This window comes from Mytilus californianus, unplaced genomic scaffold, assembly GCF_021869535.1.
Source record: "Mytilus californianus isolate M0D057914Y unplaced genomic scaffold, xbMytCali1.0.p SCAF_10, whole genome shotgun sequence".
In the NCBI taxonomy this organism is placed as follows: domain Eukaryota; kingdom Metazoa; phylum Mollusca; class Bivalvia; order Mytilida; family Mytilidae; genus Mytilus; species Mytilus californianus.
The window spans coordinates 22,518,802-22,542,470 of record NW_026262582.1 but is presented as its reverse complement, the minus strand read 5'-3'; the positions used below and the strand labels follow the sequence as shown (position 1 = coordinate 22,542,470).

The following is a 23,669-nucleotide window of genomic DNA, read 5'->3' as shown; positions in this document are numbered from 1 at the left end:
GTCTAGAATACAGAAATGAAGTACCCCATCCAGACCCTCTTGTGACCAGTGTGTTTTCAGTTAAGTTTATAACTGACGTAAGTCATCATGTAGAAATTTTGTTTCAAATTTTTAACGTTTAAAGTTGAATCTTAACGTAGTATACTTCCATTTCTTGTATCATAAGTAGTCTGATTCCCTTTCATGCCTATTTGTTTGTTCTTATTCAGATGCGGATCCAGGATTTTGAAAAGGGATGGGGTTCATCTAGCTAGCCAACGTTAGGAGTGATACTTGTAAAAAGTCTAAGCATTTATCATATTCATGATATATGAAGTTCCATAAGGAAACCCTTCGCCTCCCCCCTAAATTTCGCCATTGCACTTTGGGAGACTGAAGTTTGAAACTCTTAAAATTTATATAACTATAATTGGTACCTTTCGTACTGCTTTATAAATCTCTTAGTACAACTAGTATACAATCTGATTAACATTAAAACTCGTAGAAGTTATTAATTTAATAATGATAAGATTGTTTAGTACCATTGTCATGGTTGTTAATTGAAGTAAATTAACATGGTCTTGATTATTTTCAAACTGTCAACTTTAACTTTTTCGGTCCCCTTTCCCTGTCATCCCCTCTCTTAAGTACGCGGTCTTATCTTTTCAAACATTTACATCCCTGATGTATGTCTAAAAGAGAACTATGTGCAAACAAGGAAGACTGAAATGTGTTGTTGTGTTTTATGTTGTTTGTCAATGCCTTTTTTTTATTTACACGTATCAGTAAATCAATTTTGTTTTAGATAATAAACTGCATATATTTGCATTTGAATTATATGTCACCGTATGTATCGTAAATATATGCGCGGTGAAAAAAAAACCGGGCTCTAATTGTCTTGTCACTGAAAAAAATACCTATAAACATGGCCATACATGTACTTTAATGTCAATTTTTTTCAGAGACAAGTGCCTGTGTGTAGAAAAGATGTTTTAAATTATTTTAAAGGTAGTTCCAACTTTTGCTTGAAAATAGTTAACACCAGGATAACCAAGCATTTTTGAGTTTTGAGGTATAAGAGGGGGGGGGGATTATAACTGCTTTATTATCAGAATATATAATAACCAAAATATAAAAAAAAGTGCAAGAACACTGCCTTGCAAACAATTTTACCTATACAGATTCTGTAAATCATTTGATGTTTAAACCTTCCACAACTTTCCACTGACGATAACCTGCCCCTTTCTTACACATTTAAAAGATGAAAAAAGGCGCGGGAGTATGGATGAGGTAAAGAATATTTGCTTCATTGTTTTATTACCAAAATCTAAAACACTCAAGTCAAAGAACATTGACTTGCCAAAAGTCTTACCAATAGAGATTCGTTTGTTAAAACATTCCACTACTGATTTCAAAATTTAGTCCTTTAAACCCCCCTTTTGTGAAACTAGTGAAGATGATAAAATCATTACCTTCATCAAAGATTATAGAAGGGCATCACTATGTCTAACCCTTCATGTTAACATTTTGCGTTTTTCGTTTAACTAAGTAAATATTATTGATTAGGGGCCAGCTGAAGCCCGCTTCAGGATGAGGGATTTTCTCGCTGTGTTGAAGACCCATTGGTGGCCTTGGGCTGTATTCTGCTCTTTGGTCGGGTTGTTGTCTCTTTGCCACATTCACCGTTTCCATTCTCAATTTTACTATGTTTTTTTTTGTGATACCAAACCTGGTCACATGTAAATAATTGTTTCAAGAATTCAAAACCGCGAAGGCTTTTTATTTGACGTTTTGTTTGTATAACTGCACCAGGTTACATTGTATGTGTAAAGGTCATAGCGATACGGGTTCAATTGTCAAAAACAGCTGATGCCTACTCATCAGTCTAATTTGATAAAAGAATATACAGTTAAAGATAAATAATACCTTTTTTGTGATACCCAACCTGGTAAGATGTAAGAAGTTTTGTTTCTAGAATTCAAAACCGCGAAGGATTTTCTTTGACGTTTTGGTTGGCACACCAAGCCTAAAAGGGATAACGATACTAGTACAATTGTAAATTATTGCTATTAACTTAGTACTCATCTGTCTATATAATTTGAGTGATTAATTGTTGGTGTTTTAACCCCACATTCAGCATTCTTGGCTATATCGTGGCGGTCAGTTTTTGTCGAGCCTGCGACTTTTGTCGCAAAAGCGAGACATAGCGATCCTACATTCCGTTGTCGTCGTCGTCGGCAAATATTCACTCTGTGGTTAAAGTTTTTCAAATCTTAATAACTTTCTTAAACTATCCTGGATTTGTACCATACTTGGACAGACTGAAGATTGTTTATGATCATAAGATAGTATTCAAAAGTAAATTTTGTTAAAAAAAAAAATCCTGTTTATCCGTATTTTACTTATAAAAGGACTTAGTTTTTCTGCCAGTTAACATTACATTCACTCTGGTTAAAGTTTTCAAAATTTTAATAACTTTCTTAAACTATCCTGGATTTGTACCAAACTTGGACAGAAGCTTGTTTATGATCAAAAGCTAGTATCAAGACATGCTAGAAGGAAATTTTGTAAAAAAAATAATTCCTGTTTTTCCGTATATTACTTATAAATGGACTTAGTTTTTCTTCCAGTTAACATGGTTAACATTAAATAAAGTCATACAGTCTGCAGTTAAAGTTTTTAAAACATTTATTAGATTCATAAACCATCCTGGATTCTTACCAAACTTGAACAGAAGCTTCTTACAATCAAAAGATAGTATCTAGAGGAAAATTTTTAATAATTATTTCCCCATTTTTGTTGAGCCTGCGACTAACAGCAAAAGTAGGCGAGACACTGGGTTCCGCGGAACCCTTACGAATTTTTTTTAATGGTGTAACCATTTCTATACTCCGTAGAGAACCATAGTCTAATTTGACACATACAAATTGGTTATTATGATAGATTTATGAAAAAAAAACCTTTTGTTCTTTTCGATATTTTGTTAATATTTTTAATATATGTTCAAATATATGTAACATATGTAACATTACTATTTGACCATAAAATTATACCAGTAAATCATAAATATTGTGGTTTGCTATCAGGTGAAAACCCATTCAATTTTCCATGCAACATATTGTAGAGCTATAGGATTATTTGTATTTATGATAAACATTCTACTCTAACATAATGCATACAATAAAGGATATTGACTTAATTCACAATTCAATTCCTTTATCATAGTGATGATGTCATAAAACTTAAATCTGATCCATAGTTTGGAGCGAGGTTATATATGTATTAGGCGCGGATCCAGCCATTTTGAAAAGGGGGGTTTCAACCCCAGGAACACCATGAAAAGTTCACATTATAATAAAAAAAAAATCGAAAAAGGGGGTTCCAACCCCCGGAACATCCACAATGTATGAATTGCACGAGTTTAATCATAATGATTTCTTCAATAAATACAGTTTTTCTATTTGGTTTCCTAAATCAATTTTGAACATGTTGAAAAAGACCAACAAGACTAAAACGGAAATCTTGTTTCGTCATTACTGTATAGCATTTATAGGAAACATGCATTTTTATGACTGAAGTTATTCTCTATAACATGTTTGTTTGTTTGCTTGTTTGTTTGTTTGTTCAATTTTATCATTCATTTGCCTAGTTTATTTTTTGGTCATCGTTTAACAATTCCACGGGTCTGAGAAGTCAAAACTACTGAACACTATCTCCATGACTTCTTCTGCATCATGCCCATCACTATTATGAGGATCTGGATTACAGAATAGAGAATAATGGACCAAATCTATATACAAAAATATGGGCCAAAACAAATTAAGAATAGGAAAAAATAAGCCAAAGAATAGAGAATAATGGGGCCCCGAAGTATATAAATATCAGAGAATAATAAGCAAAACATATAAGGAATAGAGAAAAATGACCTAAAAAATAAAGAATACAGATATGAATTACATCCCATCCAGACCTACTTCTATCTATCGTTGTGTAAAATATGTTCTTTAGACTCATTTCGAGGGACATGAGGGAAAGTTTATTTACCTCTTTCATAATGAGACAAACCACGAACGGTGAACTGCAATCATTTATCAGAATATACAAATCAAAACACTTTATAGTCTAACAGAAATTGATTCTAGGATTCTGCTTTGGTTACCAGTCACGATACCAGTTTTGATATTGATCCAAATATTGGACATGTACACAAGTCACATGATTTTTACTGTCTTGGAATCGAACTTGCATTAAAACACATTTTTTTCTCTGCATAACAATGTTAAATGTAATCAATATATACATGAACATGGTGAATGCTGGTTTTAATGAAGTTTTTGTTATTATAGATTAAAAAATTATTCTTTCCAACCAAGGTCACTAAGGGGGATCCTTTAAGAAGATAGACAGCATGGTACGGTAATAATGCAGACAGTAGTTTTAAATGCTGATTGATCGAAGTAAAACTTCATAAAACTCCCACTTCAAAATAGATTAAGATAAATACTTAACACCAGTACTTCTAATGTTACCTCACATATGTTGGTTTTGATTAGGGGTCCTTATGTTCGGTAATTATATATATTTAATTGCATATTTCAATCTTTATCATTGAAAATAACGCTTTAATATTCTGTAAAATTCTCCTGAAAATGATTTTACTATTATTTTTTTCTGCAATTATATGATTTCTTTAATCTGTTTATCATGTTTATCGTTCATTTCTGTAATCAGTATTGGATTACCAAATTCTTTAAATTTTTGCACCCCCAATATTCCCAATTCTTTATTTTTTTATAAATATTCTTTATTTCCTGTATTATTTGACCATAATTCTCTATTCACATTCTGTAAAACCCATCCAGCCCTTCATACATTGGGAAATGTTAGACATCAAAATACGGTAGGTATAGGGAAACATTGAACTCCATTTCTTTTTTATTTTTGGTTACAGAGACCTGTGATCCTTTCGGGCATCTATTTTTACTCTTGATTTGAATCAACGAAACAAGATCTACGACTGATATATTTATTGTAGTTTGCTAAAAATCAAGTTGAAAATGCTTCCTAGCTGATCCGTCCGAACAAGAACAACTTAAACAATTAATTAAATTCTGTGAAAATTATCTCTCTTTTAGTACCCTGATGACTGTTAATTTTAAACAATTCATCATTTCTTTTACAAGTAGTGTGAGATCGAGTTTTATTTTTCTTCAATGGAATTCTATACAGTTTGTTTTAGGGTATTGTTAGATAGTGTCTTCCTGTACTGGTTATGACGTGGCAGTATGAAATCTACTTTGAAGTACAGTCACCGATAATAGAGTTTACGGAGACGTGATTTCATATCAGACAATGTCTGAAGGTTCAGTACTTATGCTTTCTTTCAGTAATTTCGAAATACTTTGATACGGTACTGTGTACAAAGGACAGCCAAGGGTTACGATCCTAATAGGGATATAAGGGGCCGAAGTCCCCAGTGAAGCTCCTGTCATTTCATGATTAACATGATGTTTACGATGTCTGCTCTTTCTCTTTTATTCTTGCAACCTAGCTACACTCTAGCAGTTGTTGCCCCTGAGATTGTAACTTCTAAGTAGTTCAAACCTTGTTACGGTCGACTGTACAGTCAAGTTTTCCACTTTGGGTGTGCCTTTCTGGTCTTTTGTTGTTTCTCGTTGACACCTATAGTAATCCTCCGAATTTCCTTCGAAAATCGAATTTTGTTGACACATATATTCAGTCTAAATGGTTTATTTTTACAGCATCTAGATACTGTATGTTATCATCTGTTTTAAAATAATCGGAAAAGTAGGTAAATTCTCATCTTTATCGAATGTTGATTAATTTTGGCAAGATATATCGAATGCATGTTAGTTAATTTTGCCAAGATATTTAATTTTAGTTTTGTCTTTGTCAGAATTTGTTTACACTCAATGCTATGTTAATCAATCGTTCCATTTTTGACTAAACGAAAGTGATATTAAAATTGTAATAAATTGCCCCAGTTGACTCAACTGGTTCAAAGAACCGATGTGAGCTTTTGTCATACTTGGCGTCCGGAGTTTGTCGTTCACAGTTCTTTTTTCGAAGTCCAAGTTCACGTTTTGAAAATCTTTTGAAACCCTTGGACCATTTAATATCTTTTATTTACTTTTAAGTAAAAGTTTTATGTGATGTTCTTAGAGTCAGAGCAGTATGGTGTTTCTATTGCGAAAAAATAACCCATATGAGTTGATTAAGAACAAATTAATTGAAAAATATTGAAAATCATACAAAGGAGCTTCTGCCGTTATTAAAAAATAGATAATAAAAACATAATTATATTAAATAAAATCTAAATAATATGTATAGGACAAATTGCATCAATGCATTTTATTGTAAAATATACTAAATAAATGTTTCTCTATAAGATTCTTGGTCAATTCAACAGAAAATTCAGGATTTTCGTCGAACGTCTTCTTTGAAATAGGATCGATTGGCCAAACCTGACCCCAGGCACACTCCAGGAGCTCCTAAATGTGTGAACTCTTGTCTCCATTGCGAGTCTTCTAAGGGAGCTACCATTTGATTTTTATGGGGGGGGGGGGGGGGGGGGGACTAGGATGTAATTTGAAAAAAAAATAGGCAGGACAGAAGTTTTGAGTAAAAAAAAGGCAGGATAAGACCCTTGCAAAAAAAAGTCGGGATGACAATTTAGGTAAAAAAAAGTCAGGATAAACTTTAAAAAAAAAGGCAGGACCGAATAGAGTGAAAAATAAAAAGGCAGGACAGAGATTACAACTAAACTGAAAAAATGCAGGACAAAAGTTTTCATCCTAGCCCCCCCTCCCATAAAAATCAAATGGTAGCTCCCTAACCTGGCAACCACTAATACTTAAATGTAGTATGTGCATGACCAAACAATCTTGTGAAAAAACAATTGGTTACTTTAAGGAGTTGGTTAACTGAAACATTGATGATTTTAGTTAAAATTTAGAGATAACTGTATTGTATTTAAAGCTTTGCGGACGTCCATCGGTAGTTTTACTGTCGCAAATTTAGTTTACCTGACGACGCGTATAATGGTTGATGACCCTACTAGCGAAAGTCCAATGACAAGCACTCTTTATCTTTTAAGAATAAAGGTTGATGACACCAAACGCCTTCAGTCACGACCGTTTATAAAAACAGGACATTCGACTAAAAAATTCATGACAAAATTTAGAAAAATCATCTGCTGCCAAACAGTTGATTAAACCATCCTTTTTTAGAAGTACGCTTAAGGATCCAAATTACCTTCAAACCTGACTACATCTGTTACTTAATATAAAAAACAAAATGACATAGAATTGAATGGCAAAAAGTAAGAAAATCATGTGGAGTACTAATTGCTATCGAACTTTGCTCGAATTTTTTCTCTCAGTCAAATGAAATCAGGACACTCATACAACCGCTAGAGGTAATTATTAATCAAGATCAATTTTGCAACGCTAAGAAAATTCTGTAAATCCTGGCTTAGGTTGGATAAGGTAACAAAAATGTACATTATCAACAAAGGGCATAGATCTAGTTTAGTGATACAGGCTTTTTAGAGCATCTAAGTGTGTTGTAGTCTCCTGTATTCTTTACATTGCAAAGACTAAAAACTCCAGCTGACATAGTTCTCGAAAAGTGGTGGTCCAAAGGGTCTAGCCACCAAAATTTTGTAAAGGACCAACACAATTTTTCATATTTTGCAATAGGAATGAATTTGAGGACCAACAGGTTTTCTTCACGGACCACCAAATTTCGAGAACTCTGAGCTGAACATCCAAATTGGCCTCGTCGTGTATGGATTTATGTTCAAACACTACCTTCAAGGTACCCCAGGAAGGTTTCCATTTAATTTAATTGCCAGACTGTGAACATGCATTTTGGTTTATATAATTAAACATCTGTTTTATACATTCAATACATATAATTAAACTTCAGGGAAAACACATGTCGAGGTATACCATATGCAAACGTACTATCCCTATAGATACCTGAGATGCTCATCTGCACTTCACATTGATGAATCAAGCGAGCTTTCCGCGTCTCAGATTGTTTCGAAGATGCATATAACTTAAAGTCAGGATTCCAGAGATTTTAAATCCAATTTTGAATTAGCACCAAACATAAAAAAACATGTACATGTAGTTACCAACTTTACACCATCACAAGAAAGTCAAATATGCATGCACATTAACATGTCAGCCCTCAACGATTCTCCATTTTGATGATTAGGGGTTTTGAGTGGTTCCACACGCTTTAATATAGTAAGCTTTTGGACATAAAATTCATACATTTGTAAACTAAAATACTTTCCTATATAACCGTTTGCTATGTGAGGAACGCACATTGTACGAACTATCCCAGACGTGGATCCAGAATGTTGAAAGGGGGGTGATGCAATTCCCGTTGATTGATTATATGCTAAAAATTTATATATATCGTGAAAAACATGATATTTTTTCTTTTGGGGGAGATGATCAAAAGACCGGGGCATGACATCTGCGTCCCCCTGAATCCGCCACTGCACCCGGTAGTCTAGTTAATATTTACTACAAGTTACCTATCAAGAAAAGCAGATGTGGGGAGGACAGGGGGCCAGGTACTCCTTATTGAGCTACACGTTTTACAAGCACTCCTAACGTTGTCTTGTCATCCCATTTAACATCCGGGATTCGTGGTACAATACGACTGTGTGGTATACGTCAATGAGACAACAACCAATCGACGACAATAACCAAATTAGGACGTTTAGAAGGCAACAAACAATAATCTTCAAAAATGTTCAACAAACATGCAGGTGTCTATACAATATGGCAAGTTCCAAACCTTCCCGTTTAGTATATTTAGTTCCCATTTTTTTTTTATCTTTTCTGTAAGTTTTTTTGAATAACTGTTTATTGGTGTTAGTTTCCCTGATGCGATTTGTGGCGGAAAATGGGGATTTAAGTTACAAACTAGTTAAAAATAGCTTGATAAGCACTCTAGGTCCCCCTTTTGTAATCTCTATAAGGTGAAGAACAAACGGTATATAGAAAAAAACTCACAATAAAATGAGTTAAGAAAAATCACCCAAATCCTTAATATCGGTATTAGAGGCGACAAAAATACAGATAAACACGGAAGAAACATATAGATATTGTATCAAGGAATAATAAAAAGAGGACAAGGACAATAACAAAAGAATCAATCAAGAGTACTGATTGTCTATCTCTTCGACCTTCTAAAATATTTTTAAAAGCTTTGTAGCTTATGCAGTCGCCACAGGAAGAAAGTAGCTATGTGTCTCGTTAATTCGTTGTTCATTGTTGGAGACCATGTGCTCAGTCGGCCTTTGATATGTAAATGTCATCTTGGCAATAATATATTTGGATAAGCCAGGCATAGATTGCATTAGGCGTATTAAGCACAACTTTTCGGAATTTTCTGTTATTGATGCTCTTTAATTTCGCAATATTTGATTTAACTGTTTTGAATTGAGCACCGAAACGCGCGTTTATTTCGTCCGTCGTCCGTACATTTACATTTTAATCAAAAGTGGTATTTGAACTAAACCTTCTACGTTCTATAAAAAAAAAACCATCCATTGGTACTATAAGGCTAAATCGGTTGTAACTTTATAGGAAAGGTTATTGGGAAACCCCTTACAAAAATTCCCTATTTTCTGTTGATTGTGAGGCAAACGTGGCGGTAATAATACCACCATTAAACCCAAAAGCAATTCATCTTTTCCTTTAAATCTACATGTATAAGTGGGACTTAATTTTTAACATGTATTGTATTGATCTCATTTTATCATAATTCTCTATAACATTCCCATTTGCAAGAGGCATGACCGCGAGATGTTGTTAACTTTTCGTTGGTCAATTTTCAAATTGCCATATGAAGCTACACGTCCGAAGCTTTTAAAACTTTATAGAAATGATGTTTGTTAGACGCTCTATAAAGGAACACCATTTAATGCAGATTTATACATTGGTTTGCATTGATTGCGGCAATGATACAACATAAGATCAATGGAATATAAGGGTCCCCGAAACCACAACGTGTTTCATTTTGATCTTTTTGTCTAAAATCACAAAGCCAATCTTAACTAAAGTTGTTTCATGCTATTTTATCGAAGGCCATACGTTACGATTTGGCAAGTAAAAATGTCCAACAAAAAACAATTGGTCAATTGGTCAATTTTCGAACAATGTTAGCAATCAATCACAATTTATCTCTGCATTGCCATTCTGAAACTAATTGAAAAATAAAATTTAAATGTACTCCTCGTCTGAATCTTGAAGTCTAAACATTTCAATTTTAAAGGTACAATGATTGCCCTGGGAGACACAACTTAAGGTTTTTTGGTTATTAGGGGTGGGGGCTAGGATGAAATTTGAAGAAAGGCAGGACAGGAGTTTATAGTAAAAAAAGGCAGGATGAGCAACTTTGCAAAAAAAAAAAGGCAGGATGAACTAATATAAAAAGGCAGGACCGAATACAGTGAAAAATAAAAAGGCATGACAGAGATTACAACTAAAATAAAATGCAGGACACAATATTTCATCCTAGCCCCCCCCCCCCCCCCCCCCCCCCCCCATAAAAAAATGGTAGCTCCCTTAGTACTTGGGGAACATGCAGGTCAGTGATGATGTCGCATACATTTCAATTCAGTCCTAAGAAATTTGATTTGGACTGGCAGGACATATGTACAGAATGGAGGGTATACATTTTCCTCTTGTCATTCCTGTGACATGGCCGCAAGCAGATGGCTCTCACCATACCCATGCATTATTGTTTTGTAAACAGTTGTTTGTCTTTTGGTCGTTTTTGTTTTTTTTTGGCATGGCGTTAATTGTCAGTTTGTCTCAGTCGACTTATGAGTTTAAATTTCCCTTTGGTATCTTCAGCCTCTCTTTTAGTAGTTTTTAATATTAATCGGTTTCAACTGAAAATCTTGTTTAGCATGTTAAGAGTCATTCTTATGGTCATACTGGATTATTAAAGCTGTAGCGTGGCTACGGTTTGCATTAGGCATAGGCCCCAGTAAGCGAGACAAAAGAGCTTTCAGTTACGAAAATATTGCTCTAAAATAGCAATTTAATGATGTACTATGTGTGTTTGTATTCAGTCATTTCTCAGTTTCTAATGAACTTGTAAATATAATTGATTTTTGAGAGCGGGTTTTCTTTCCGTCTAATTTCAAATCTATTAATATATGTACCTATGATTAAAAAGCGGGTTTTTTTTCTGATGGCTTTAATTATATATTAATTTCATAGAGGCAAGAAAAAACCTTGACCCTTTAAATAAATCAAACCGAGAATAGATAACCTCTTGAACTGATACTCTTGTTCAAATTTAATGGCGTGTTTTCGCCCACTATATTTGGTATCCTTTAACTCTGTTGTAACTACAAATAGAGTCATTTTGTTAATAAGTGGAAAACAATTACTTTCACAATAGCTTATCTCCTCCTACACGTTCTACAATACTATTTTTATGAATGAAATAACTTATTGATCTGTTGTCATATAGGTATACGGTTTCTATGGGAACTGTTACGTCACGCTAGTTCACATAGACGCATCATTGTAGATTTCACCTGTGATGCAGACACAAACAGAACAATCAATATTATACAATATATTTATATTGATTGATTATGTGGTTTGAAAAGATTTAGATGTAAAAAAAAAATTAATGCAGAACCTGATATAATTGGTCGATATTGTTTTTGTCGATACGACTGTTTTCTCTCGTTCATGTCGTTTCTGCTTTGTGCAATTTCAATGTTAATTATTAAAAATTGTGGAGGAGTCATGCAAATAATTCACGAAAAAGCGACACTAACGTGATTATACTGCTGTATCATCAAACATTAAACTATTTATATACATTTTTGTTTTAACTTCAGGAGCGGATGCAGGGTTCTAGGATATTAAAGTATTTAACACCATTTGTATGCCAACGAATTTTGAGTCAGTATATTTGCACTTTGTATTGGTAAACCTTTCTTATATAAAGCTTAAGTCAGTTTGATAGGAACTTCTTGTGATAGATCTATGATGTTTTCTATAAAGTTTTTATTACTATCAGTTCATATTAGTTTGACGACTATTTTGAGGCCCTGCCACCTAGGTCATGGTCCAGAGACTTGTAATTAATTGGCAATTATCTATGTTTTCTGCTTAAGTTAGTTTGGTAGAAACTACTTGTGAAAGATCAATGATATTTTCTATAAAGTTGCATTACAATCAGTAAATATCAGTTTGACGACTATTTCGAGGCCCTATCCCCTCGGTCATGGTCCAGTGACTTTGAATTAATTAGCAATTTTCAATGTAAATTTTCTGCTTTAGTCTGTTTGATGGGAACTAGATCAATGATATTTTCTATAAAGTTGCATTACTATTAATACATCTCATTTCGAGGTCCTGTCCCCCTAGGTCATGGACCAGCAACTTTGAATTAATTAGCAATGTTGCTGTCCATCAAATTATCTTTTTATGAATTTTCTGCCGACTGGCGAGGCATATCGGTGTCAACAGTTTATATATTTTCTTATAACTTTTTTTTGCCCCAAAAAAGTTGGGAGGGGACAATTACACCCCCGGCTCCTACCCCCTTTATGATGAAGAATCAATATATTTAATTAAATGGGAGCAATTTAATCCACAATTAATTGCTTTAACTAAGAGCTTTGACCATCTGTCAGTATGTTTGACAAGCCTTATTTTACTAGTTGTTATGCAGTCATTTCGAATTAATTACTCTTTGCATACATAGATAGAACTGTATTCTCATTAACTAAATTACATAGTTAAAGAGATGATAATGTACACAATAAAGCATATTTTGCATGTGTGAAAATTACATAAATAACTGTACTTTAACCAGGAGGACAGACTTTCACTGATATATAATTAATAAATCTACACAACTTTTCTAGTAAAACAATATTGACTGTAGTGAATACATCATTGAATTTAAGAATATTAACATTTGTACAACAAAAGTGTGGTAAATATTTATATCGTTCTTTTTAGCTCACCTGGCCCGAAGGGCCAAGTGAGCTTTTCTCATCACTTGGCGTCCGTCGTCCGTCGTCCGTCGTCGTCCGGCGTCGTCCGGCGTCGTCCGTCGTCGTCCGTCGTCGGCGTTAACTTTTTACATTTTGAACTTCTTCTAGAGAACCACTGAATGGAATGAAACCAAACATGGCATGAATGTTCCTTATGAGGTGCTGACCAAGTGTTGTTACTTTGTAGCCGATCCATCATCCAAGATGGCCGCCAGCGGGGGACTTAGTTTAACATAGGACCCTATGGGAAATACATAAAAATGTCTTCTTTTAGAGAACCACTGAATGGAATGGAACCAAACATGGCATGAATGTTCCTTATGAGATGCTGACCAAGTGTTGTTACTTTGCAGTCGGTCCATCATCCAAGATGGCCGCCAGCGGGGGACTTAGTTTAACATAGGACCCTATGGGAAATACATACAAATGTCTTCTTTTAGAGAACCACTGAATGGAATGAAACCAAACATGGCATGAATGTTCCTTATGAGGTGCTGACCAAGTGTTGTTACTTTGTAGCCGATCCATCATCCAAGATGGCCGCCAGCGGGGGACTTAGTTTAACATAGGACCCTATGGGAAATGCATACAAATGACTTCTTTTAGAGAACCACTGAATGGAATGAAACCAAACATGGCATGAATGTTCCTTATGAGGTGCTCACCAAGTGTTGTTACTTTGTAGCCGATCCATCATCCAAGATGGCCGCCAGCGGGGGACTTAGTTTAACATAGGACCCTATGGGAAATACATACAAATGTCTTCTTTTAGAGAACCACTGAATGGAATGGAACCAAACATGGCATGAATGTTTCTTATGAGATGCTGACCAAGTGTTGTTACTTTGCAGTCGGTCCATCATCCAAGATGGCCGCCAGCGGGGGACTTAGTTTAACATAGGACCCTATGGGAAATACATACAAATGTCTTCTTTTAGAGAACCACTGAATGGAATGAAACCAAACATGGCATGAATGTTCCTTATGAGGTGCTCACCAAGTGTTGTTACTTTGTAGCCGATCCATCATCCAAGATGGCCGCCAGCCGGGGACTTAGTTTAACATAGGACCCTAAGGGAAATGCATACAAATGACTTCTTTTAGAGAACCACTGAATGGAATGAAACCAAACATGGCATGAATGTTCCTTATGAGGTGCTGACCAAGTGTTGTTACTTTGTAGCCGATCCATCATCCAAGATGGCCGCCAGCGGGGGACTTAGTTTAACATAGGACCCTATGGGAAATACATAAAAATGTCTTCTTTTAGAGAACCACTGAATGGAATGGAACCAAACATGGCATGAATGTTCCTTATGAGATGCTGACCAAGTGTTGTTACTTTGCAGTCGGTCCATCATCCAAGATGGCCGCCAGCCGGGGACTTAGTTTAACATAGGACCCTAAGGGAAATGCATACAAATGACTTCTTTTAGAGAACCACTGAATGGAATGAAACCAAACATGGCATGAATGTTCCTTATGAGGTGCTGACCAAGTGTTGTTACTTTGTAGCCGATCCATCATCCAAGATGGCCGCCAGCGGGGGACTTAGTTTAACATAGGACCCTATGGGAAATACATAAAAATGTCTTCTTTTAGAGAACCACTGAATGGAATGGAACCAAACATGGCATGAATGTTCCTTATGAGATGCTGACCAAGTGTTGTTACTTTGCAGTCGGTCCATCATCCAAGATGGCCGCCAGCGGGGGACTTAGTTTAACATAGGACCCTATGGGAAATACATACAAATGTCTTCTTTTAGAGAACCACTGAATGGAATGAAACCAAACATGGCATGAATCTTCCTTATGAGGTGCTGACCAAGTGTTGTTACTTTGTAGCCGATCCATCATCCAAGATGGCCGCCAGCGGGGGACTTAGTTTAACATAGGACCCTATGGGAAATACATAAAAATGTCTTCTTTTAGAGAACCACTGAATGGAATGGAACCAAACATGGCATGAATGTTCCTTATGAGATGCTGACCAAGTGTTGTTACTTTGCAGGCGGTCCATCATCCAAGATGGCCGCCAGCGGGGGACTTAGTTTAACATAGGACCCTATGGGAAATACATACAAATGTCTTCTTTTAGAGAACCACTGAATGGAATGAAACCAAACATGGCATGAATGTTCCTTATGAGGTGCTGACCAAGTGTTGTTACTTTGTAGCCGATCCATCATCCAAGATGGCCGCCAGCGGGGGACTTAGTTTAACATAGGACCCTATGGGAAATACATAAAAATGTCTTCTTTTAGAGAACCACTGAATGGAATGGAACCAAACATGGCATGAATGTTCCTTATGAGATGCTGACCAAGTGTTGTTACTTTGCAGGCGGTCCATCATCCAAGATGGCCGCCAGCGGGGGACTTAGTTTAACATAGGACCCTATGGGAAATACATACAAATGTCTTCTTTTAGAGAACCACTGAATGGAATGAAACCAAACATGGCATGAATGTTCCTTATGAGGTTCTGACCAAGTGTTGTTACTTTGTAGCCGATCTATCATCCAAGATGGCCGCCAGCGGGGGACTTAGTTTAACATAGGACCCTATGGGAAATACATACAAATGTCTTCTTTTAGAGAACCACTGAATGGAATGAAACCAAACATGGCATGAATGTTCCTTATGAGGTGCTCACCAAGTGTTGTTACTTTGCAGTCGGTCCATCATCCAAGATGGCCGACAGCAGGGGACTTAGTTTAACAAAGGACCTATGAGAAATACATACAAATGTCTTCTTTTAGAGAACCACTGAATGGAATGAAACCAAACATGGCATGAATCTTCCTTATGAGATGCTGACCAAGTGTTGTTACTTTGTAGCCGATCCATCATCCAAGATGGCCGCCAGCGGGGGGCTTAGTTTAACATAGGACCCTATGGGAAATACATACAAATGTCTTCTTTTAGAGTACCACTGAATGGAATGAAACCAAACATGGCATGAATGTTCCTTATGAAGTGCTGACCAAGTGTTGCTACTTTGTTGCCGATTTACTGTTCAAGATGGCCACCAGGATATTTTATTAAATAACGGGACCAATATTAATCAAAATTTGGCCTCAATCATTATTTGGGTATCTGTTATGATTTTTATCTATCTTTACATGATTTCTAAAACCAAAGTAGAGTCAGGTGAGCGACACAGGCTCTCGAGAGCCTCTAGTTTGAAAAAAGGACAAGACATTAAATAATGGAATTCATCGCCCATGTCAGCAGATTCACAAACGTGACATAAGCTCTCTGGTCTTTGAACATTTTGCCACCTCCCTATCTCCACTGGCAGACGGTGATTATTTCCTACCTAGTTATTTAACGTTATATTTGATGTGCCCTGTGGTAATATAAATATTTTACTATGCGTATTGCTATGTGTTTCTTTATTCTACATTGGCTAGATGTATAGGGGGAGGGTTGAGATCTCACAAAACATGTTTAACCCCGCCGCATTTTTGCGCCTGTCCCAAGTCAGGAGCCTCTGGCCTTTGTTAGTCTAGTATGTTTTTTTATTTTAGTTCATTTATATGTTTTGGAGTTTAGTGTGACGTCCATTTTCACTGAACTAGCACACAATTTTATTAAGGGGCCAGCTGAGGACCACCTCCGGGTGCGGGATTTTCTCGCTGCATTGAAGACCCATTGGTGACCTTCGGTTGTTGTCTGCTCTTTGGTTGGATTGTTGTCTCAACAAGTGCGTGAAGGGATTTTGTGTCATGAATTTATGTATACATCATATCCATTAGGATAACTAATTAGCGTCTTGATCTTCATAAGAACAATGTGAATTCGTATACCTGTACACAACATTTTATACGAAAAATGTGAATTCATACACCTGTACATAACTTTTTATAAGAACAAGGTGAATTTGCATACCTGCACACAACTTTTTATACGAACAATGTTAATTCGTATACTGTTCATAACTTTTCATACTAACAAGGTGAATTCGTATCGCTGTTCATAACTTGTTATACGAACATGGTAAATTCGTATACCTGAACACAACTGTGTATACACACAATGTTAATTCGTTTACATGTTCATAACTTTTTAATACTAACAAGGTGAATTCGTATCACTGTTCATAACTTGTTATACTTACAAGGTGAATTCGTATTACTGGTCATAACTTGTTATACAAACAAGGTACATTCGTATACCTGAACACAACTTTATATACAAGCAATGTGAATTCGTATACCTGTACACAACTTTTTATTCCAGCAATGTGAATTCGTATACATGTACCTGTTCATAACTTTGTAAACGAACAGTGGGAATTCGAATACCTGTTCATAAATTTATACGAACAAGGTAAATTCGTATACTTGAACACAACTTTGTATACAAACAATGTGAATTCGTATACCTGTACACAACTTTTTATTCCAGCAATGTGAATTCGTATACATGTACCTGTTCATAACTTTGTAAACAAACAGTCGGTATTTGTATACTTGTTCATAACTTTTTATACGAACAAGGCGAATTCGTATTCCTGGACACAACTTTTTATACGAAAAATTAAGGTTATTCGTGTACCTGCACACAACTTTCTTTACGAACAAGGAGAATGCGTACACATGGACATAACTGTAATACGAACAAGGGCAATTCGCATACCTGTACAGAACGTTTTATACGAACAAGGATAATTCGCATACTTGTTCACAGCTTTTATTGAATGCAAGTTGTATAATATCCACGTGTACTGTAATGTATGACCTTTTTATTTTCAGAGGTGTAGTGATGGTAGAGATTGATCTAAACAAGACAGACATAAACCAATGTGCTCAAGATGATTCCTTGTTTTCCAAGTCACACAAATGTTATACAGAAACCACGCAGGTAAAACAGCCACTACAAGTAAACCAATAATTTTTTTTTCGAAAAAGGACTGCACTAAAATTTCCAGATTGAATTGAAGCTCTTCTCAGGATTTTTATTCATCAAGAACGCTCAAACCCCCGAGGTGGGGATGAAGAAGTTCTCCCATACGTTAGGAGCCTTATTAACATGCATAATTTTGAAAAGATTGAATTTTTTTTTTTGGCAATTTCAAGGACTAATTACGGTCGGATTTTCTCCTTCAAAAGTAATCTCTCTCCTAACTTTAATATAACATATCCATAGACATCCCCTTCTCGTCGAATTTTTAATTCTTGAATACTTTTATCTGAACAAAGCAAACAAATGCTTTTTCGTAACTCGGATGTGGATTTTACAATTATCTAACTTTGGATGTAACACGTCTTCGGATTGGCTGAAAGTTTTTTGTCTATCAGCTCATAGATTCATATCCAACTAAGTCAGACATCACGTGACTTTTGTGACGCATACTAGCCGCCATTTTGTATTATATTGCCCCATATAAAATGCATAGGTGCTTCAATAAAGTTGAGTTTTCTCATGAACCTGACCCGTTTTCTAACTTTTGCAAATCAATCCTTGATATTCAAACATATTTCTATCAAACAATGTTGGTCCTAACAGTTTAATTTTTGATTAAATTCTGTCACTGGAGAATCGTAAAAACATGTACTTTTTCTCGTTATTTCTCCGTTGACTCAATGCTAAATTACCGATACCCATGTCTACTTGTAAAACAAATAAATTCCGTTAATAAAAATAAAACTTTGCAACTCGATTAAGTATATTCAAACATATATCTGGCGAAAAATACTATTTAAAACAGTTTAATTTCTGGGCAATTTCGGTCAAAAATCGATTTAAAAAAGTGAATATTTCGGGATTTTTCAAAATGGCGGATGATGTATATGGAAATGTTGCATCAAATCGAGGATTTGTATAGTAAGACTTTCCTTGATTTAATTTAATTTTCATGTAGAATCTCTGATGTTTCTGTTATTTTCTTTGGTGATATTTCGATATGATTGATTTCAAAATTTATTGATTAAAAAAATATTATTTTAAGTGTGACACGGGAAAATTTTATTTTGACAGATATCCAGGATATACTGTTACCAGAAAATAGTTAACAATAAAATTTATAATAAAATTTTTTCTCTTCTTTTTTTAAAAGGTTTTTTTCCTGTTTTCTGTATAATTTATCTTTCTTTAGAAATATATTTAGACATTCCTTTGAGAACAAAAAAATATTTACGTCCCAAGAGAGAAAAAAATCCCAACAATTATTATAGATAAATATTCCATACCTTCAAAATCCCATCACTTGACGAACAGGTGAACTCTGACTTTGGATGTAATGTTACATAACAATATATTGTGAGGTAGACGTGCAAACCAAAAGCAACCAGGTGACATTAAACATCCTGTGTATACATGTATTACCAGAGTTTAAATTTTGTGATATACAAAAGTTTTCATAACTGTACAAATAAATATCTTCTCTTCCCCGTGTCAAACCAGAAGAAGTATGTATCATAATAAACTTAAAGAAAATATGAATATTATAAAAAAAAATCTTTAAAAAAATAATTTTTGCTTTAAAAGATAATCAAACTAATATTTATGTTTCTATAATTATTTTAAAGAAATATTTTGATTCAAATTTTAATTTAAAAGGATTTTGTATTATTTCGTAAAAAATTAAACGAGATTTCATTGAATATGATTTTATTATTTATTTTTTTAATTCAATATTTTAAGCAAAATCCAGGCATTCAATAAATCGATATAAAGTGAAACTTGTGTAAAAAAATTTGTTATTGTATACATTTCAACAGAGACATATAATGCAATTGCTCTGATTTCAACAACATTGTATACCCGACAATATTTATCGACAGAGTTATCGGTCCTGAATAGGACTGATATAGTTGGGTATGATTGTAAAATCCACATCAGAGTTACGAAAAGGCATTTGTTTGCATTGTTCAGATAAAAGTATTCAAGAATTAAAAATTCGACGAGAAGGAGATGTCTATGAATATTTTACTGAATTTAGAATTAAATTATAAAGAATGACTGTCATATTTTTTCTGTATATTCGAATTAACTTCGAAAATGTGATGCACACTTTTAAATAAGCAGCTTCGCGGGTTATTCAGTGTGCACCACACTTTCAAGGCTATTTCTTCATAGACAGAATTCATTTGAAAAAAAGTCTATGTGCATGGGTGAGGGTCTGGATGGTGTTTATATTACAGACTAGAGAATAATGGGCCAAATCTACAGAACAATGGAGCCAAAAAAAATAAAGAATAGAGAAAAATAGGCCAACAGAAATAAGAATAGAAATTAATAGGGTGTTAACATATATAAAATAGAGAATATTGGTGAAAATAAATAAATAAAAAATATAGAGAAAAGTGGTCTAAAATATTAAAGAAAAAAGAAAGAAAGGAATGACCCCCTCCCCCCAACCCAACCCAGATCCTCATGGGTTCGTAATGTTCAATCTGTTACAGTAGATTGATGTATAGTGTTGTGTTGATTGTTGTTCGAATACACTGTTCTTTAAAAAAAAAACCACAACTAAGACGAAGTTTGATTATACATACGAATAATAGATGTTGGGTAAACGTCAATAAAACTACAATCCAACGAAAATACAACCTTTCAAAGACATTAAGAGGGGGAAAATAGCTCTAGATTAGTTCAGTTTCGATCATGTTTCGTCCTGACTAGGTTATGATACAATTCAGGCTTGGTTGTGCACAATTTTGACATGCATAAAAGAAGTGCAATCTATCCTTGTCGCTGATCACATATAAGTTCCGTACTTTTTGACATTTTCCTTTTTGACCTGGTGTTTAAATAGATATTTTCTCCCCTTTTTATGAACATGTTGTAATTCTGAATTTCTGAAGCAGATATACTTACGCAATAGATACGTCATTACATACATAAAACATTAAGTGACATTTCTGTTAAAAATAACAGTTTTTCATTACACCCTTTTAAGGAACTATCGTTTTTAGATGTGATATTATTCACCAAAGAGGTCAGATGGGTATTTATGAGGATATTAATTCCTATTAGTAATGCATGGCCTTATTTGAACAAAATATAATCACAACATGATCACAAAGCTTTCACAGTTTACTGAAAGTGAAAATTGCATCTTTATTTTATTAAATAACTTTGACATCGTCTATAGTGAAAACTCAATTAAAAGTGTTTTCAAGAGGAAAATAAAGAAAAATACACGTTCAACAAAGTTTCCCGAAGAAGCGATGAACATTAGAAAATAATAATTTTTATGCACATGAACATGTAAAGTAAGGAATTTTAGAAGAATTTTGATATGCTGTTCGGTAAGTCGATTGAAAAATATGAATCTTGTGACGTTATTGTAAACAACGTTATTATGACTTCTTAGTCTTTGTTATACATATTGAAATAGATATTGTAAACGTGTAAATTTTAGTCCAACTACTGTATGACTATATCATGTCAACACGGAGGTTGTGAGTTTGAATCCCGCACGTGGCTGGTGCGTTGGAATCCATTCTCAATTGACTAGGATTGTCAGTTTTCCTGCAAATGTCGGTGATTCTGTCTGGGCATTTCGGCTTCCTCCACCAATAAAAACTGACCACCACGAAATAGCCAATAGTGCTGAAAGTGGCGTTAAAACACCAATCAATCAATCAATGTAAACGTATAAAATACACGATTACGCGAAGAAACACATAACGATCTATTTACAAAAATATTACAAAATAAAAAGAGGATGCCTGACATGGGGATAATATGATAATATAGTGGGTTAAAGGACAAACTAAAGAGAAAAAGACGAAACAGTGAATTGAGGAACCGAAGTCAGGAGCCTGTGATTAGGTGGTTGTCGTTAGTTGCTGTTTTTGCTTTTTGTTTTTTACATAAATCAGGCCGTTATACATTTCAGGGCCTTTTATAACTTGCTATGCGGTATAGGTTTTACTCATTGTTGACGTATAGTTACTAACCATCCAATTCATTTATTCTCTGATGGAGAGTTGTCTCATGGACAATCATGCCACATCTTCTTATTTTCATATCGAACCCACCCAAAACAGAGTTGAAATCAGCTGCTTAGTAAGCGTATGCAACTATCACTTCACTACAGTGATTTCAATTAATGTATATGCTTTCTTATTTTAAAAGTAACGCTTTCCTTATTTTTCATTTGGATATTAAAGTTTCAAACGGGGAACTCTTTACTAAAATGAACAACCAAAGAAACATTTTTTCGTTCCTTATGGTTTAGTTTTCTTTTCCTGAACGGTGATGCTCCTTTTGCCCTTCATTGCCTCTTCCAATTTCAAAATCTGTTCAAGTACACGCCGGTCTCTGACAAATATATTTCTACCAGTAGACATAGCATCCTTGCTAGATGTACATTTATATGATGCAATTCCTATAAGAAATGGTCTACCTTACCTTTTGAATATGCACTCCATTTACAATTGTTGCTTGAAAGTTTCCTCCTTTTGATTTCTAATCTTCTCTGTATCATAAAAAGTTACTTTAGTGTCAGTTTTCAAGTCCGGGCGTGTTAAATTAGGAACAGTTATTGATGTTTCTGTTAACATATTATATATATTTTTTTTCCAAGTCAGTTTAATATATACACCATCAAGTTAAAAACTGGCTTCCAAAATTCAACCAAGTCTTCTGAAATTTGAAAGAGAAAGGATATCATCAGGCTACCGGAACATCTATGGGGCTCGGTATAGGGTAAGACTTGCTTCCTTTCGTTTTTATTTTAATATCCCTTTTGTGAAGTCTGCTATGCAAACACTGACACATGTTGGAGAGACGAGAAAATGAATCAGTTAGTTCCTTGGCTATACAATTGTCTGTTGGAGCAATTTAATATAAAAATAAGGAGATGTGGTATGATTGCCAATGAGACAACTGTCTACTTAAGTTCAAATGAAGTGGATTAATTGAGTACATGTATGCATTCGCCTACTTTCACGAATTCCTTCCTAACCCGGTATCGGTGCATTTTAGATTGTGCTTTAGAGTGCGCAAATGTTTTGTACTTTTGTCTAACGTTGTGCTTTAGTGTACGCAATTGTTTTGTACTTTTGTCTAACGTTGTGCTTTAGAGTGCGCGATCGTTTTGTTCTTTTGTCTAACGTTGTGCTTTAGATTGCGCAATTGTTTTGTACTTTTGTCTCACGTTGTGCTTTAGAATGCGCAATTGTTTTGTCTAACGTTGTGCTTTAGAGTGCACAATTGTTTTGTACTTTTGTCTAACGTTCGAAACGCGCCTTGAAACTCTTAGATTTCATTATGGTAAAAATTGAATTGCATTCTTGTTATCCAAGTGAGTTTCAACCCACATATTCATGTATTCGATGATTTTGTATTTGGTAATAATTTGATGTTGTTTATTATCAATACAATCAACAATAAATAGGACAATAAATCAGAAATAATGAAATAAGCATTATCATCATTTGATATATTAGGCACCGAGTTTGTTGATTCTTATCATATGATTTAATATTTAGAAGATTCCGTTTAGAATTATTTCCAGAACAAATTGGAAGCAATGTAACATCTTAAATGTTTAGGACATAATCAGCAAATCTGCAACAGCCTCAACGGTGCTCCAGAAGGGTACCCCTTTGGTCGCATGCAAGGTCATGTCTATATTTTCCCTGAGGTCAA

General features: G+C 34.7%; 1 protein-coding gene across 1 annotated transcript in view; it reads left to right on the top strand.

The window, feature by feature from the left end:
- LOC127717776 (probable G-protein coupled receptor 158) overlaps positions 1–23,669 on the top strand; it is a 45,602-nt gene that overhangs the window by 1,984 nt on the left and 19,949 nt on the right. Inside the window, exon 2 of the mRNA XM_052223610.1 lies at positions 17,819–17,927. Coding sequence (XP_052079570.1) covers positions 17,819–17,927 — 109 coding nt within the window. The remainder of the gene's footprint in view (positions 1–17,818; positions 17,928–23,669) is intronic.